Source organism: Caretta caretta, chromosome 1 (assembly GCF_965140235.1).
Source record: "Caretta caretta isolate rCarCar2 chromosome 1, rCarCar1.hap1, whole genome shotgun sequence".
Lineage (NCBI taxonomy): Eukaryota > Metazoa > Chordata > Testudines > Cheloniidae > Caretta > Caretta caretta.
This window is the reverse complement of record NC_134206.1, coordinates 352,181,867-352,196,009: the sequence shown is the minus strand read 5'-3', so window position 1 is coordinate 352,196,009 and position 14,143 is coordinate 352,181,867. Positions and strand designations below refer to the sequence as shown.

The 14,143-nt window shown below is 52.3% G+C and overlaps 1 protein-coding gene across 9 annotated transcripts in view; it reads right to left on the bottom strand.

Annotated features, from left to right (window-relative positions):
• SBF1 (SET binding factor 1) overlaps window positions 1-14,143 on the bottom strand; it is a 151,259-nt gene that overhangs the window by 44,262 nt on the left and 92,854 nt on the right. For 5 of the 9 annotated variants that reach the window (XM_048819321.2, XM_048819640.2, XM_048819723.2 and 2 more), the window contains exons 3-6: window positions 7,054-7,191; window positions 6,656-6,778; window positions 2,950-3,060; window positions 655-678 (exon numbers count right to left, since the gene is read on the bottom strand). In XM_048819321.2, the coding sequence (XP_048675278.1) occupies window positions 655-678; window positions 2,950-3,060; window positions 6,656-6,778; window positions 7,054-7,191 (396 nt within the window). The remainder of the gene's footprint in view (window positions 1-654; window positions 679-2,949; window positions 3,061-6,655; window positions 6,779-7,053; window positions 7,192-14,143) is intronic. The other 4 variants (XM_048819472.2, XM_048820171.2, XM_048819811.2 and 1 more) reach the window with 1 other exon arrangement.

Genomic DNA, 14,143 nt, shown 5'->3' with positions numbered 1-14,143 from the left:
AAAGCTGTATTGATCTCTTCCCCTGCCCCAAAGCCTGGACTCCCACCCAGCTGTGGGCTCCTGGCCTTGGTTCAGAGCCTGTATGATCTCAGGACTTCAGATCTATTGATCACATTCCCCTAAGCAAGCGGCTTCCCCCATGATACTCCTCTCCATTCCCCTGCTCAGCTTTTTGCAGCAATGCTCACGCACACTAGCATCACCACATTTACCTGGCACGCTCCCTCCTGGCCACTGCCCCACCTCAGATGCCCCTTAAAACCTTCACTGGCGCACACCGGGGAGGGAACAGCCCTGGCCCTCAGACAACGCAACAGGGCTTCTCCCAGAAAACACCTGGGATCTTTGACAGGCAGTGAGAACAGAGCATACTAACTCTGATGTCAGCCAACTGGGTCCCAGGACAAGTAACCCCTTCTTCTGTGGCCCATGTGCATGGTCACCTGGATCCCTAACACACACACACTGCCATGTGCACAACCAGGGGTGCAGTGCCTGGACTGGGGAGATGCACAGTGCCCAGGTCTCTCCTCCCACTCTTTGTGGGAGATGCTGACCCAGCAGCTGCAGGGGCTGGAGCATGTGCAGCGTTTGAACACCCAAGAGACGACTGTTACAGATGAGACAGACCCCATGAAAGAAAAGTGTGCATACCGCTCTTTCGTCCTCCACGTCAGGCTGAGATAGAGACAGACAGAGATAGCACAGTCAGTTAGAAACGCACAACATGGCAGCACAGCCGGACACCAAGGAGAGACGTGCACACATCAAACCAAAGCTGACAGTGAACGGGGCCCTGAACCCCCAAAAGAGGGAATGTGCAGACAGACACAGCAAAAGCCACATCACAACATTTAGAAAGAGCCCTTCCAGATACAGCAGGGGGGAAAGCAAAGTGCAAGAAGGGGTGGTGCCACTTTCAAACTGCCCTAACGCCAGCACCCCAGGGTCTGTGAGCACCGAGATGCACCAACTGCTAAGGCCACAGCCCATTCCCAGGAGCACTCTGGGCTCCACTGAGACGGGTCACTAACTGGGCCTCTGATGCTCGACAATCCTTATCCACCTGCCTGCATAGCTCACCCACGAGGGGCCTGGCTGAGGTCAGCTGCCCCCTCACACCTAGGCTGTCAGGAGGAGCCCTGGGCATGTGGCATGCAGCCTCCTCCTTGCATGGCTTACAAACAGAACATCCCCTTTCTTCTTTTGTGGGGCCTAAGCCTGGCTGATATACAACCTCCAGCATCACCCCACGAAGGCCCCTCCATGCCTTGAGAGTGCTTCCAGGCTAATCGAGGAGGAAGCCCCAAGCCCAGTGGCTTGGAGACTACGAAGCTGGTACTTCTGCATTACAGGCATTCTTCAGACAGTGCCACAGCACCCAAGGTGGGGGCCGGATCTGATGCTTCAAGGCACCAAGGTCCCCTGGCCTGAGTGCCCAAGTAGATCAGAGACCCTGTTGCGACTAGGGCAGGCTGCAACCCAAGGATCCCCACGGTCTCTGGGGGCTCACTAGTTTGCACTGTGGGTGCAGGGCAAGAGGCTGCAGCCAACCCAGAGGGATCACGCGGAGGAGGCTTGGCGATCGCAGCTCAGAAAAGCAGCTGGCAGCGTGCGACTCAACCCCTGCAGGAGTGAAGCGCTCTGTCCAGGCCACTCTGCCAGGTGTCAGCGCAGCATGAGAGTCGAAGTTCCCCTGAGCTAATGGCTTGTCAAGCTGAGGCAATTAAGGCACATCAGTTTCCTAGCCCGCAGTAGAGTGGACAGCATCACGTCCGACTGCCTTTGACTGCCCTAACCTGATGGATCAGCTGGGTGAACCGGCGGTGGCCTTTCTGTGAGAGACTGAGGGAGACTCAAACCCACGATCTTCAGAATCGTAGTCAAGCACCTTAATCGTGCAGACAGGCCCAGGGCTAAAACTGCCGTCTCCTAACCCACCCTCCCTTCCAGGAGTCCAGATCCAACTGGGCTACGTCGATCTCTGCTGAGAAGCACTGTCGTCACCCCTTGGGCGCCCCTTCTGCTGCTGGCTCCAGACAGAGTGCAGCCCAGCTGGCTCTCCTGGAGCAGGAGGGGCGCTGCAAGAACATTTGCGCTGGTCAGTGACTGGGATGGATCAGCGAACATGACTAGGAGGGGCCATTTTTACAGCCCTATTTCTGAGCATAAGCTAGACCCCGCCTCAGACTGCCAGAGAACAAGCATGAGACCAGATTCCCACGTGAGACTGTTTGAAGAGGGGGTTCTAGGCCTTCCACACAGCAAATGTTAGCCCCACTCAGCCTATCCAGTGCAGCTGGGTGGTCCCAGCTCTTACCAATGGACTGTGGCTACTAGGCTCTGAAGCAGCTCTGTATGACAGACAGGGCTTAATGGAGAAACAATCTCTGCTGGCTGCATGCATGCCCAGTGGGCATGCAACTGTTCTCACAGACAGATTCGTCCATGTGGGAGGTCAGGTTAGATGATGGTCATGCTGTGCTTTCAGGTGACACTCTACAAGAGGGTACCACAAGGAGGGAGCTGAGATGGGACTCTCCAACCATGGCCAATTTCCACCCTTTGCTAAGTAATTAGACACCCTATCTAATCCATTAGCCAAGCTGCCCTAAGTCACTGGGAGGAGCCAGAGGCAGCTCAAGGTTGCTGCTGTTCCATCCCTAGTATGTGGGAAGCCACTGTCTGCACTAGCCACTTGACTACCTGCAGTGCAGCTGTAGCCTCCTCCTGCCCCTCCTGAGTGCACGGACCCACAACCCACTTCACAGTTGATCTCAGGAAACCAGCTTCCAGCAGTACTGCCCGTGATCTCCATTGCACCCTGGAGCAGAGCAGGGATGGAAACATCCCTCACCCATATATCCAGCCTTGGAGGAGCTGCTGCCATTTCACACACTGGGAGGGGAAGGCAAGTGCAAGAGGGCACAGAAACGAGCAGGTACCAACCTGAGCTCCCCCTGTAATGGGGATGGTGCATGTCAAGAGGTTTCCAATGACGTTCTCCAGCGATGCACTCAGCCCGTCCACATAGATGGTGTAGATCAAACCCAGGCTGTTCTGGAGGAGCAAACAGAGCACAGGTGTGTCCACAGCAAGAAGCAGACCAGCCACTGGAGCACAGCATGCAAGGCCGCTCATTTGAAACACAGGTACTGGCTGGGGCTCCAAGCAAATCACACGGAGCTAACCATTGCCGCCCAGCACTTGCACATGCAGACAGTGTGTCCAGGCCCAGCCAGGGCTTGGAGCCTGTCTGCTGCAAACGCTTCAGAGGGACATTCGCAATCCTGGTTGCCAACAAGGGATTGTGTATTTATTGCACAAAGTTCTTTACAAATCAGTGAGACAGTCCCTGTCCAAGGGGTGCAATCTCAGGCACAGACAACAGGACAGGCCTCAGCTTGATGCTACTGGTTTCCCAGTGGCACCAAGCTGACCTCCAGCTCCACCAACAATGCACTTCAATCTGCAGCCTTGCTTCAGTCAGCACTGAGGGAGAAGAAAATCCCACAGCCATCCAGGCAGAGGACAGCCCTAGTGCCAGAGCCCCTGCACCTAGCCCGACAACTCTGCAGGTTTGCAACAAAATTCTCATGGAAAGACAGCACTGTCCAATGGTTAGGGCTGTGGGCGGTTCTAACTTTCAGGAGATGCATCTGTGACTCACCACACATCTATCTTTAGCTAAGACTCTTGGTTTAGTGCATGAGCAGCCTAGCCCACCCAGGACAGGAGCGTGTCCCAGCCCAGCATTAGGCTAACTCACTGGGATGGACAGATCTAGACTACATGCTGTGATCAGATCTCGCAACTATTATCTAACCAAAGTGGAGAGCGAGCAAGGGCAGCGTGAAGGAGAACTGGCTTGTGTTGTGAAAGCAATAGGCTCCATGGGACACTTACACCATCCTAGGTGCACTTCCTTGGCCTTCAGACCCTAATCAAAGGGGGAAACTGATGTAAGCCCAAGCCCCAACAGGGCAGGATTCAGGCGCTCTTGCTGCTTATCTGCTCCCACGAATTACTACGCCAGAGAGCTCAAGTGACTGAGCAATAAAATCACATAGCCAAATGAGCCGTGCAAACGCTGCTCACGTTCCCAACAAAAACAATCCAGGAGTGGGAGGGATGCCCTGGCCAGACTGCAAGGCAGTCAGGTGTGCTGAGGCTGAGAAGTGCGGCAAGCTGCCTCAGTGCAGCCCCCAGCGAGGGCCAGGACGCACTGCCCCCAGAATTCGCTCCACACATCACACACACAATGGCACATGCCCTAGCACTTAGCTGCTCTTCAATTCCATTTGGTTAGTTACCACCCGAAGATGGGCATCACAGGACCTTTCCCCTGCCACCTGGGGCTAGAAGCTTCCTTTCCACAGCCCTTCCCCTCCCTGCTGGGTTGGGCGAACCTCAAATTCCGATCTCCAGCCCAAGCTGCCCCCTGCCCATCACGGCTACAGTAAGGTCGAGTCTCTGTTCCACACTTCTACAAACAGGTCTTGTGCACAGCACGAGAATGACACTTCACGTCCCTTGAATTTTTTCAGGGCCCTTCAATAGGGATTCACCTTGCCAAAATCTGAATGAGCCCAGGAAACACTATGCAAGTCCTAAGAAGCACCATCCCAAAGTCTCCACCAGCTGGATACAGCATTAACTCCAGAGTCCCAGCTGGTCACGTGAGTGGTGCCTACATCCTCAAATAGTTTCTTCTGGGTCCTTTCACACTCTAAGGAGAAGGTCTGTCACACGACATCCCTGTAAGGCTGCAGCCCAGCATAAGGGGCCAAAGGACTGGAACAGATGCTGTTGACAAGTTCCTTGCATAGGGAGATAGACTCGAGATACCATCTTCTGCACCAAACGCTGCCTAGCTTTTATGCTGGGCTCACCAGGTTACCTGATTGCCCAGATGTCTTGTTCACAGGACGGTTACCATGCTCTGCCCCACTGCCCCCGAAAGAACTCTCCCAGCATAGCTACCTCTCACCCCGGGATCAATACCTGCAGTGGGACAGGGCCATTGTAGCCTGGGGTTCCCTGACGGGCTAATGGTGATCTCAGCCTCCCACCGAGATGATTCAGGAAAAACAAAAAGCCCTGGAGAACTTCACACTTCGAGAACATCTGCTCTGGAGCAGTCGAAAGACATTGCAGACCCCGTCTCTGCAGCTTCTTGCTCAGGCCTGCTGGGTTCTCATCTGGGCAGCTGTTCAGACAGCTCTGCCAGCTAAGCCTCCAAGGTGCTTCCCCCCTTTGGGGCATGCACACAGCACACCATTCTTACTGTTCAGAAAACTCCAAGCTGCTGTGCCCCGCAGGAACCCTGGACATCGCCAAGGGAGGGCCCGGCCAGAACCCCAAAATAGGGAATGCATTTCTGGACAGGTACAGCACCAGGACAGTAGGTCAGAGGAAGGGCTAATCAGACCAACCCCAGAAACGTTATAACTCCCACAAAAAGCACCATAGGTCTTACTGCCATCGGGAGGGAAAGACCCACTGATCTGGGGAATGACAGCAGCCAATCTAAGCACACAGCTCAAACTGAAGCCACCATGCTAAGGCATCACGCCAGGATGACCGACATGTGTCCCCTTCAGTGCAGGGCTTTGGTTTGAGGAGACTGCATGTCCCAGCATGCAATGCTCTATTTCAGTCTAAGCCACCTGGCTACACCAGGTACCAGGGCTGGCAGTCTCCATAGATGCACCTTCCCACTGAAGATGAGAACAGTCATAGAATCATAGAATATCAGGGTTGGAAGGGACCCCTGAAGGTCATCTAGTCCAACCCCCTGCTCGAAGCAGGACCAATTCCCAGTTAAATCATCCCAGCCAGGGCTTTGTCAAGCCTGACCTTAAAAACCTCTAAGGAAGGAGATTCTACCACCTCCCTAGGTAACGCATTCCAGTTACCTAGTCTCTAGTCTCTGCCATTTACCAATGTGTCTCGAGCAGGCATGCTGACAGATGGCATGTGAGCACCGCTTCACAGCCGGTCCCCCTCTCACAGTACAAGGGCAAAGCTCTGTGGACTTCAACATGCTCTTTGCATTTGGACCAAGAGCTGAAGAAGAGAATGGCAAGAGAGATCAGACAGTCCATCCAGCCACAAGGATCCCATGCTTGTCTTGGCAAGCGAGGAGCTGCTGACACTTAGATCATACCCACCTAAGCTGAGTTTTGACAACAAGCCAGGCTGTAACCTGCACCTTTCCAAGCCTTTTACAGTCTCATAACTGAGCAAGCATGAAGAATATAAAGATGGGAGATAAAGGCTCCACCAAGAACATTTTGTGCTTAGAATTTTACGGAGAGGCAGGGCAAGGCTGCCAGCTGCCCAGCCCAGGCAGCTCCTCACCTTGCAGCTCCGCAGCCAGACAGCTTGGGGAAGGATGAGAATAAGCCACCACACACACACACGGCCTTGAATAGCTGCTGGACACGAGCAGAAGGCCAGAGCAGACACCATAGCCGTAAACCCCTCAGGGCACTACTGCTACCGGTGGTCTCTCTTATATGCCCCAATTCACAGAAGCAGAAGAGTTGGCTGACAGTGGCCAAGGAATCAATGCAAGGGAAAGTCCCTCCGTCCCCAGAGAGTCCAGACACCACCCTCTCCTCCCCAAACGTGGCACTGCACTGCCGCTTACCCGGAAAACCTCCGTGTGGTCCAGTCGTGACACGAGCACCAGACTCTTGGGAGCAAAGAGCTGTGCAGGCTGGACGTGGGACACCGACGCCTCTTCCTCCTCCTCACCGTTCCTTGAGTGGCTCTGAGACCGGGGAGAGAGACAGATCAGACACACTGCAGGGACTTGAAAGGGGACGGACACCCCCCCGCCCCCACCTCAGACAGCTGCTCCACCATGTGAGGCAAGAACTACAGGACACTGTGGCCCTCCTCTGACAAAGGAGTGCTGGGTACAACCAACCTGGGCAACTGCAATTCTCAAAAGGGGCTTTCGCTCACAGCTGCCTGCCCAGCGACACCCCCCAACACACTTTCACAGGTACCCTGCCCTCCCCCACCCCCCACGGGGAGCATTACCTGGGCACTCTCAACGGCTTCCCAGAAGGTGAAGCAGGCGCAGTAATGTCGCTCGGAGCTGATGTCCGTCAGCACGGCAACGAAGAAGGTGGGGGGATTCCGCTCGGTGAAGAGCTGCCAACCGCTCGGCTGACAAAACTGCAAGAGGCGAAGGTGAGAACACAATGGTTAGCTGGAGCCGACTTGTGCAGCCCACTCAGGAGCAGGAGGATGCAGGCTGACCCATTTCCTCTTCCCCCAGCCTCTCTCCCCACACAAACACACATCACTTACGCAGCAGGTGTCCAGAGCTCTTGTGGGGGCTGTACATGAAAAGGACAAAGCCACCAGACTGTCAGCTCCTCAGGGCAGGGAGCTTAGCTTCTTACCTATCTAACATGCCAAGTACTTGGCAGGATTCAGACAGACAAGCGTGGCTCAGAGTTAGAGTGGCCAGCAGGGAGCAGTAGCCAGCATTTATGACAGAGCCCCTTTCTATATACACAGAGCACTGAGTAGCATAACCATCTTCCAAAAGACGTGAAGAAACCCGCCCTAGAGAAGCCCTCATGGCAGCTGTTAGAAGGCAGGCAACGGAAGAGGGAGCCCAGGGTAACAGGCTGAGCAGAAGCACCTGTTCCCATTCAGGCCAAGGGACCTCCCCTACTGTCTCAGAAGAGCTGCAAGATCTCGCTTGGCCAGACTGGCAGAAGAGAGCTGCGCTGAAAGTCTGACATCGAGGAGGCGGGGCTGCCTTTCACAGGCACACTGGTCTGCCCTGAGCTGAACCTGGCTGTGGAGTCCAAACTAGAGCAGCCCCTCTCCCTCATCTAGGAGGGTCAGTTGGATCCATTTAATCAGTGTCCTGGGCAGCTGCATGCGGACGGGGAAGAGGCACTCCAAGGAGGCATCACTGCACTGTAAGTTCCTGGGGGTTGGGCTTGTGTCCTATTTGGCACTATACCATACAGCAGGGGTCAGCAACCTTTCAGAAGTGAAAAGAACAGGAGGACTTGTGGCACCTTAGAGACTAACAAATTTATTTGAGCATAAGCTTTCGTGAGCTACAGCTCACTTCATCGGATGCATACTGTGAAAAATACAGTGGGGAGATTTATATACACAGAACATGAAACAATGGGTGTTACCACACACACTGTAATGAGAGTGATCAGGTAAGGTGAGCTATTACCAGCAGGAGAGCGGGGGGGGGGGGGGGGACCTTTTGTAGTGATAATTAAGGTGGGCCATTTCCAGCTCACGAAAGCTTATGCTCAAATAAATTTCTTAGTCTCTAAGGTGCCACAAGTCCTCCTGTTCTTTTTGCAGATACAGACTAACACGGCTGCTCCTCTGAAACCTGTCAGAAGTGGTGGGCTGAGTCTTCATTGATTCGCTCTAATTGAAGGTTTCGCATGCCAGTCATGCAGTAACGTTTTTAGAAGGTCTCTTTCTAGAAGTCTACAATATATAACTAAACTATTGTTGTATTTAAAGTAAATAAGGTTTTTAAAATGTTTAAGAAGTGTCATTTAAAATTAAATTAAAATGCAGAGCCCCCCGGACCAGTGGCCAGGAGCCGGGCAGTGAGCGCTACTGGAAACCAGCTCGCGTGCCGCCTTTGGCAGCATGCCGTAGGTTGCCTACCCGTGCTGTACGGGCTGTACTATACAATGAGAAATGAGTAGTGGATTCAATAGAGGGCACTCCTCCCTCTGAATCAGCATCCCAGCCTGGTGCTGCTTGAAATGCTGCATTTCAAATGAGGTGGTGAGCTCAGAGATCCCAGGGGACTTGCCGCAAGAGTTACCCCTGGGGTCCCTGCCCAACTCCACAGGGGGAATTCCAGCCTTCTGGCCGAGAATTCCCCATGGGGTTTTCACTGATACGGGTTTTTCCTCACTTCCTGCCCTAAACAACTGTAGTGTTGCTGTGTGCTGTCCAGTTACCACAGCTTGTGGGGACTTTTTAAAAACCATGTTCCTCTGAATGTGGAACAGAGCAGCTCAGCACCACCCACTCCTTCCAGCCACCATCACCCCTTCTGTCACAGGCCGGGGAAAGTAATAGGCTGATGCTGAGAGATGGCAGGCTCCCCGTAAAGCAACGTGGATTCCTCTTCCAGATCAAAGCCTGCTGACCTGATCAACAGGGAGGTTCATTCAGGAGGCTACTGGATCCCTAGGGCTAGAGAGATTTGGTCAGCCCTGAAGCACTCTCTAGTCTATACCCTCTCCAAAGCTACCAGTCCTGTTTATCCACCTCTTCCCCCTATGTAATTTTAAGGCACCCACAACAGTGGGACATAGGTGGTGACCGCAATGGGTGTCGAACACATTTTCAAGTGTCCAGATATTACAGTGATATGGGCATGAGGGACAGAAACCCTGCAGAGTTCTTTTCTGGGGCTGAGGTTGGAATCCTTTGCTTCTCCAGGCCCCTCACGCCTGCATTCCATAGTTTGTCATTTTCTCCATCACTTCCTTCCTGCCACTGTCCCCAAATCATGCTGCCTCTGACCTAGCTGCCCTACCAATTGGCAGCAGTGAAATATGACCCAGTGGAGTTATCAAGCTAGTCAGATTCCTTTCCTTATTGAGCTTGGGTCTGAACCCTCCATAGAGGTTTATGGTGGGACTTTCCTCGCTGAACCACCTAGCACAGGAGTTCTCCCCCAAGGCTCTTGGATCCTGCTCGGTGGCAGCAAAAAAGAGCAAATCCAACAAAGGAGACTGCAGCATGCTTTATACTCTGCCCCAGGACCACTACAAAGACTCTTTGTGCAGAAGGAGGGAGACCCTGCATCCTGCAAAGGGAACTGCCAAGCCTCAGGAACGCTGAAGGGCAGAGCACTCCTGCACCCAGGTAAGAGGCGGCTGAGCTCCAAGGACCCACCTACTCCATGCAGTGCATTAATCCCACTCTGTGTCTGAGCACTACTGGGCTGCACTTCAGGTGAGGACAAGTTACCTACTGTGCAGTGCAGGAGCACCTCCTGAGCCAGAGATCCCAGTGCTGGCCAGAACTCAGGACGGAAGAACCCAATGCACAGCTACAGACTAGGGACCGAATGGCTAGGCAGCAGTTCTGCGGAAAAGGACCTAGGGGTGACAGTGGACGAGAAGCTGGATATGAGTCAGCAGTGTGCCCTAGTTGCCAAGAAGGCCAATGGCATTTTGGGATGTATAAGTAGGGGCATAGCGAGCAGATCGAGGGACGTGATCGTTCCCCTCTATTCGACATTGGTGAGGCCTCATCTGGAGTACTGTGTCCAGTTTTGGGCCCCACACTACAAGCAGGATGTGGATAAATTGGAGAGAGTCCAGCGAAGGGCAACAAAAATGATTAGGGGTCTGGAACACATGACTTATGAGGAGAGGCTGAGGGAGCTGGGATTGTTTAGCCTGCAGAAGAGAAGAATGAGGGGGGATTTGATAGCTGCTTTCAACTACCTGAAAGGGGGTTCCAAAGAGGATGGCTCTAGACTGTTCTCAATGGTAGCAGATGACAGAACGAGGAGTAATGGTCTCAAGCTGCAGTGGGGGAGGTTTAGATTGGATATTAGGAAAAACTTTTTCACTAAGAGGGTGGTGAAACACTGGAATGCGTTACCTAGGGAGGTGGTAGAATCTCCTTCCTTAGAGGTTTTTAAGGTCAGGCTTGACAAAGCCCTGGCTGGGATGATTTAACTGGGAACTGGTCCTGCTTCGAGCAGGGGGTTGGACTAGATGACCTTCTGGGGTCCCTTCCAACCCTTATATTCTATGATTCTATGATTCATAGTCCATTTGATTTCCTGGGCCCATATCCCATAGAACTACCCTCAGCGGGAGCAACACACTCCTCATTTGAGGGGGCTGTACCCACCGCGTAACTCCGCACCTTCCACTGGGGGCTCAATGCGCTGCACAACCATCTCCTGGGAGCCACGGAAACAAGGACACAGGCAGCTAGATCAGGAGATCCTCCGTGGAGTCCCAGCATCTCCCAGCCTGTCAAAGGCCATGAGAGAAGGAGACAGTCCCTCTAGCAGACAGCAGCTCACCAGGGCTCCCTTCCAAGGCAGACAGCTCCACACTGAGAGGCACACAGAGCTCGATGCAAGCTGCTCCCTTCCCCCTCAAGCCCTGGAGCTTTCTGTGCTGTCTCAGTGGCCTGCAGGACTGAGCTCATGACTGACCGATTCTCCTGAGACTGCCCCCTCTGACTGGGAAATTCAGCAAGGTCACAGCCATCCCCATTTCCAGACACAGGCTCAGCTCTGTTCTCCCCACGTCAGCACAAGCTGTCTCCCCAACACCTCCCCTCTGTTCTGAGGGATCTTTCACCTATTTCAAAGACAATCACCATAGCCTGCAATGGCCTGCAGTGTGCAAACATGATTAAAAAGGGCTAGAGGAACAAGGCATCAAAAGCAGTCCTCTATACAAATACAGCGCAGACTGTTTCTATGGTGTTGCAGTCATGCTCAAGCCAAGGCAAGGCAGCCAGGTTATGTAAACCCAGGTCCCTCTCCAGGAGCTGGAGGCCAGCAGGTGCAATCAAGGCTTAGATCAACTTCACAGCAACAGAATGCTTTCAGAATTCAGTCCCCAATGCATGACACACACCAAGGGGGTGACAGATCAACTAAGACACATCAAGGGCACGACAGGCCAGCTTCCAGCTGGGAGCTCCTCCTGAAAGCACTAGGAGGAGAGAAGCTAGATTCCTGGATATAGCATCTGGTTTGCACACAAGTCTCCTCCTCAAACGAGCAGCAGACACACTCCCACCCTTCAGGCCTGGAGTTGAGAGACTACAATCAGTGTCACTGGCAGCCCAACATAAGTGAGGCTACCCAGCTTACTAACCCATACACAAAGCAACACAAATTAGCCATGGGTTTATAAAACCCTTTGTTCATGGAAGATGTAACATCAAGACTCTCTGCCACCCGTTGGTGCTCACAAGCTAAGCACAGTCAGGCAAGGTCAGCCCATGCAGGGGACATCTCCAAAGAACGCTGGCCCTATATGCTGCAACTGATGATTCAGTAGGGGGATCCACCTGCTAGCAACCCTGTGAGTCAAGACATCAATTGCATTACTTACATTAAGTAGATATGGCATTCTACATATCCTGTCCTGATGCACTGTGTAGAGTTGCTGTGAGCTGTCAAACGTAGGTCATGCTCCAACCCGGAGATGGTTGAGCAGTGATTTTATACAGGAGTCAGGAGATCTGTTTGGTTTGTTAGGTGTGCTGGCATTGCTCTGCATGAAAAGTCATTATCTTCTCTCCTTATAACCCAACTCACGACTGCTGGCTGCCAAGTGAGGGAGAGGGCAAGAGATGAGCTAGCAGAGAATGAGTAATCTCAACTTTGGGGAGAGCCAGATAAGAGGAATGGGAGTTCCCTGTAGATAAGAGTCCTCTACATAGCCCTGATCCTTGAGTCTCCAGGGGCTGCTAAGACCCGAGCTCTGCACAGACTGCACCTCTCCCCCCAAAAGTCACTTCTGCTACACCTAGGGGAACAGAATTCTGGTTTCTACGTCCATGGGGAGGTAGGGCCGAGAGCTGGGCTGCAAAGAGCCTGACTATGACACCAGGAGCCAGCTTTCAGAGGTGACTTGATTACAGTGTAGAAGTACCTTCACAGGGAGACAATACCGGGTACCAGAGGGCTCTTTGATCTAGAGGAGACAGGCAGAATAAGAACCAATAGCTGGTAGCTGAAGCCAGACAAATTCAAATTGGAAATAAGGCCCCATTTTTTAACAGTGGGGGTGATTAACCACTGGAATAAGCTATCCAGGGAAGAGATAGATTATCCACCTCTTGATGTCTTCCAATCCAGACTGGCTGCCTTTCTGGAAGATATGCTTTAGTCAGACAAGTTATTGGGCTCAATACAGGGGTAACTGGGTAAAATTTAATGGCCTGTGACACAGGTGGTCAGACTAGATGATCTAATGCTCCATTCTGGCCCTAAACTCTATGAATCTATCAACCAAATTCATAATCTCATCAAAAACAGTATCAAGTTTGTCTGACAAATCCTATTTTCCATAAAGCCATGTTGTCTGACATTAATTATGTTCCTACCCTGTAATTATTTACTGACTGCATCCTGTATCAGCATTCCCATGAGTCTGCTTGGGATCGATGGCTCACAACACAGGTCATCCTGTTTACCTTTTATAAATGGGGACACTAGCAAAGGCCAAGCTCTTCAAATGCCTGTATTAGTATGCAGTGAAGACTGCTGGACAGAAATGGCTGCTATATGGGAGACAATGACAGCCTAGAAAGCTCACACCTAGGGAAACTGCCTGCTCCATCCCTTATCAAAGCCAGGCTGCGATGCCACATATGACGTTGCACTCTATATTCATTACAAAGCTTATCTACTGAGTGTGGTCATCCTATTTGCATGTATGTATCATTCTTGTATCTGAAACTAGAAATATGAAATATAACTGAGGGCCTATTGTAATTATGCAAAGTGTGAGCCATTAATGGTGGTTTGGAATCTTGATGGCTCCCATGAACCAAGACCACTGACTGTGGATGGCTGTTGGCTTGCAGGCCTTCCTGTGAGTTAGGCCAGGAGGAATGAAGGCTTGGGGTCTCACAGGACATGTGACCATGTCACCTGGTACTGGAATCCATCTTAAAACCTGGTGCTTTTCCATTTAGAAGGAGGGGTGGGAACCCAGAGAGGAACAAAGGATTCCCGCCTTGTGCAAAAGATACATAAGGGAGTAGAACAGAACAAAGGGAGCTGCAGTCATGAGAAATCCCCTAGCTACCACCTAAGCTGGAACAAAGACTGTACCAGGAGAAAGGATTGTGCCAGACTAGGAAGGTGAGAACACCAAGATGACACCAGCACTACCCAGCAAGTTCCTTTAGCACCAAAAAAATGCTTCTGCCTTTTCTAGAGAATGAAGGAACATGCGAACCCAAAACACTACACTGAAAATGGGGTCACCAGGAGAATGAAAGGAGAGATCCTGGGTACATGGCTGATCTCATTACATGTGCATACCACAGCTGGGAGACAGCACGGGACATCAGACAGTGGCTGCATATTAGAAGCAAGGCTAAAATCATCACCCAAAGA